This window comes from Nanorana parkeri, unplaced genomic scaffold (genome assembly GCF_000935625.1).
Source record: "Nanorana parkeri isolate BGI_ZX_2015 unplaced genomic scaffold, ASM93562v1 scaffold2282, whole genome shotgun sequence".
Taxonomy (NCBI): Eukaryota; Metazoa; Chordata; class Amphibia; order Anura; family Dicroglossidae; genus Nanorana; species Nanorana parkeri.
This window is the reverse complement of record NW_017308550.1, coordinates 72474-76308: the sequence shown is the minus strand read 5'-3', so window position 1 is coordinate 76308 and position 3835 is coordinate 72474. Positions and strand designations below refer to the sequence as shown.

The window sequence follows — 3835 nt, the reverse complement described above, 5'->3', positions numbered from 1 at the left end:
TCCCGCTCAGTGACGTCAGTGAGCTAAAAGGGATGCCAGTCAGAGGGTCACCTGTTGCTAAAAGTTCTGACCCCCTCTCAGGCTGCCTCATTATATACAGGGATGGCCCTGTATCCTGGGCTTTGTAAAGGTGGCCATACACTCTACAACCATCGCAAGACTTTAGTCTTGCGATGGTTGTAAAGGGATTAAAAAAACGTACGATCTGCCTATCTTGGACAGGCAGATCGCACTCTCGATCATCGCAAGCCCACCCCCCTGAGGGGCGGGCTTCCGATGACCGCAATGCTGAACGGGCAGTGTGCGCGTGCGCACACCGGCCCGTTCAGCATTTATCTTCCGAGCACCGTTCTAACCAGCCGAGAATCGTACGATTCCCGGCTGGTTTTCGAACATGCTGGTTCGACAGAAGACGTGCGACCGTACAGTAGAAACGGTCGCACGTCTACGTTCACACTGCTCGATTATCGTACGAAAAACCGATCGCATACGATTATCGTACGATAATCGCGCAGTGTATGGGCACCTTTAGAAAGACTTCCCCTCACTTACTGTTATGCCAGCAACTGTTTATCACACAGGAAGTGAGGAAAACTCTGCATCAGGGAGACAGGCAACAATGATAAGCTGACAAAGGGTCTAGGACTCCCCTCCTTAAATTAAAAAATCATTTTTCTTCTGACTATGTTGCTGTTAGATAGATTTTCCCTCACTTTCTGTCCTGGGGACACCCTTTTTCCCCAGACAGGAAGTGCCTCCGACAGTAGCAAAACCTGGTGGGAGTTCTACTGTAATTCTTCCCCACTCTATCCAAAACCAAAAAAAAAATGTTTTGGCTACTGGTACACTTGAATTGCCTGTGTAGCCCTAGCCTTAATGCTCTTAGACTTTAGAAATTGAAATGTGAGAGCGTGCTATGTGTTATGCCCCATTAACACACGTTAATTATTGTATCCAATCACTCTTTAAATATTGAAGTGACGTTGTTATTTAAAAGACAGCCACAAGTTCTAACCCTTCCCCATTCTATCTAACAGTAAAACAATTTCAGCTGAAGTTAATTTGTGTCATCTGTGTAGCCCAATAGTTAGCAATTGACTTAAATGTTCTGCCCTGGCAATCCCTACAAAATACTGAGAGCTGCATGCACTATAGAGTGCTAATGAATCCATGGTGACAATTATTTAACTTGGTAAATGCAGACAAATGATACTGACACTCATCAATACAAACCCTCGGCGATTTGTGAGAATAAAATATATATTACCTATTTCAGGTCTTGTACCTTTTAACCCCTTATGGACCACAGCTATTTTTACATTTCCACTACAGCCCTTTTTATGCGGAGATAACTTTCATTACTTACAGGTGAAACTCGAATAAGTAAAGTAATGGCAGTAAGTGCTGCAAAAGGGGCCCAAACCAAGTACTGAGTATATATGCATGCTTATACTTTTCAGAGGTCCGATATTGTTCTATGTACAATCCTTGTTTTATTGATTGTATGTAATAATCTTCTTTTTTGAGGTTGTGGATTTGGGGTTCTTGGGGTTTTCATGAGCTGTAAGCCATAATCATCACAATTATGACAAATCACGGCTTGAATTATCTTGCTTTGCATGTAATGAGTCTATCTCATATATTAGTTTCACCTTTTAAGTTGCATTAGTGAAATAAATGAACTTTGCACGATATTCTAATTATTCGAGTTTCACCTGTAAAGTGACACTAAACTCAGGATTACAATCTTAAAAACGCATTCAATTACCTTAACTATTAACAAAAATATATCTTATTTGTGTATCACTCATCTGTAGATCCTCAAATCATCCCTGAATTCATGCTGACGTCCTTTCTTCTGGAGGGTGGCTACTTTTGTTCTTCATGGCCCATGTGTGTGTTGCAAAGTAGTCACTGTTCGAAGCTCGCTTCTGTGAAGGACTATAATCTCAATACAAATTAGTAAACTAAAATATGATTATAGAGGTGGCTACTTAACAACACACACACAGGGACCATGGGGAACAAAAGCAGCCACTGTCCAGAAGGAAGAATAGTGTCAGCACGAAATCAGAGATGATTTGAGAATTTCTGTTTCAACTCACATTCACTGCACCCCCATATCTCCATAGATAAAAAAGTTAGTCATAGACCAATTAGTCCTGTCTATAATCCCCTATTAAAATGTATTGCCCTTGTGCTGGCCAGATTTGCACTGCTGTATCTTCTGTGATATCTTAATTATTGTAGTAAAACCCCATCCTGGGCTCTTTGTCTTTAGTAAATGTGGGCCTAGCCTTGCTGCTGGTCAATTTTACTTTACTGTGTCTTAGATCTTGTAGTAAAACACTTGCCTGTACTCCATTTCTCTAGTACATTTTGGCTAATTTTCTCTTATCAAAAATGTCCTGCTGCTTGCCAATTATACACGGATGTATCATCTGTGGTCCCTTAACTCTAGGAACTTTACCAACCAATTTAACATTTCCCAAAACAGTTACATTTCTGGCATGCCAACTGTCAAGGTTGCCAATGTTCTCAACTGAACTTTCAAGCCTTCAAATGACTGATGTCATAGCAGCACTATAGCAGCTGCAATCCAAATAGAAACTAGGATGGCACCATCCTTGGCTGTAAGAGATAGAAGGGTGTAGTTCCACTTTAATGGAAGCTTGATATAAACTGTCCAGAGTCCACACAGTTTTGCATCAGCAAGAACATGGATAGCCACACTGAACTACTGGCCAAATTCCATTAGCTGGTCAAAGTAGGTCTATTACTTTTTGATAAAAAAGCCTAAGCCGTTGCTAAAGCTCCATGAAAAAAGTCTTGAGTGCTGCTGTATGTAAGCTAAGCTAATTGTAGAAGAAAAAAAAAAATCAGCCAAATATGCGTTGCCAGTGTATACTGTCTCTGATAATGTTTATGGAAATCATTCAATAACATCTCCTACAACTTTAAGACGTCCCCAACCAATTTAAAGCATTTGTGTATTTCCAATGTTGCCCTTAAAGCCACATGAAAAGATCTTCTTCCCGCTCTATGGTAAGATTTGGTATATGTCCTCCATGGCAATACCTAGCTTCCCATGCTTTTTTTACAGTAGTTTGTCTATTAGCTCTAAAAACGGGCAGAATTTAACAAGATGCACCCTTCATAGTCTTAAGTAGGATTTGCTACTAAGTTCTTGTTTGACACATTTTGAGTAAGATTCCCTTGAGCCCTTGGCAAATTGAACCTGGGCAGATTCGGCCATCACCACCTTTGAGTAAGCTAATAAGGTCCTTTTTAAAGCTCAGTACTTCATGTCTATCCCAAGACATCCTTTGATATGTTTTAGGTGAATGCTACAACTATTGATGGAGTGACTCCTTTATTTAATGCATGTTCAAGAGGCAGTGCAAGTTGTGCGGAGCTGCTATTGGAATATGGTGCAAAGGCGCAGCTGGAGACATGTCTTCCTTCACCTGCTCATGAGGCAGCAAGTAAAGGTAATTTTAATCTTCAAGTTGGAAGATCATATTCATTTATCATTGCACTGTTAAACAATATCTACATTTAATACTGTTCATATGTTTGTGTATAGCTAAATTCACATAAAGTAAACATGTTAAATCTGAACTTCTGGCTAAATAAAGTTAATATACACACAGAAAGTATACATAAACCTGTTTATCCAGTCTTAACATCCAGGCACTCCTACCAAACAAGAGAACCATCTCTTGGATTTCCCTACACACTACACTTTATCAATTCAGTCTGGCCTAGACCCCTCCCAGCTTGTTAATGGGCAATGAAGGAGCAGCAACAGACTAATTAGGTCATCTCTTTCTTT

General features: G+C 40.2%; 1 protein-coding gene across 2 annotated transcripts in view; it reads left to right on the top strand.

Moving 5' to 3' along the window:
• The window catches only part of ASB5 (ankyrin repeat and SOCS box containing 5), a 33968-nt gene that overhangs the window by 17552 nt on the left and 12581 nt on the right, over window positions 1-3835 (top strand). For both annotated transcript variants that reach the window (XM_018573226.1, XM_018573227.1), the window contains exon 4: window positions 3341-3491. In XM_018573226.1, coding sequence (XP_018428728.1) covers window positions 3341-3491 — 151 coding nt within the window. The remainder of the gene's footprint in view (window positions 1-3340; window positions 3492-3835) is intronic.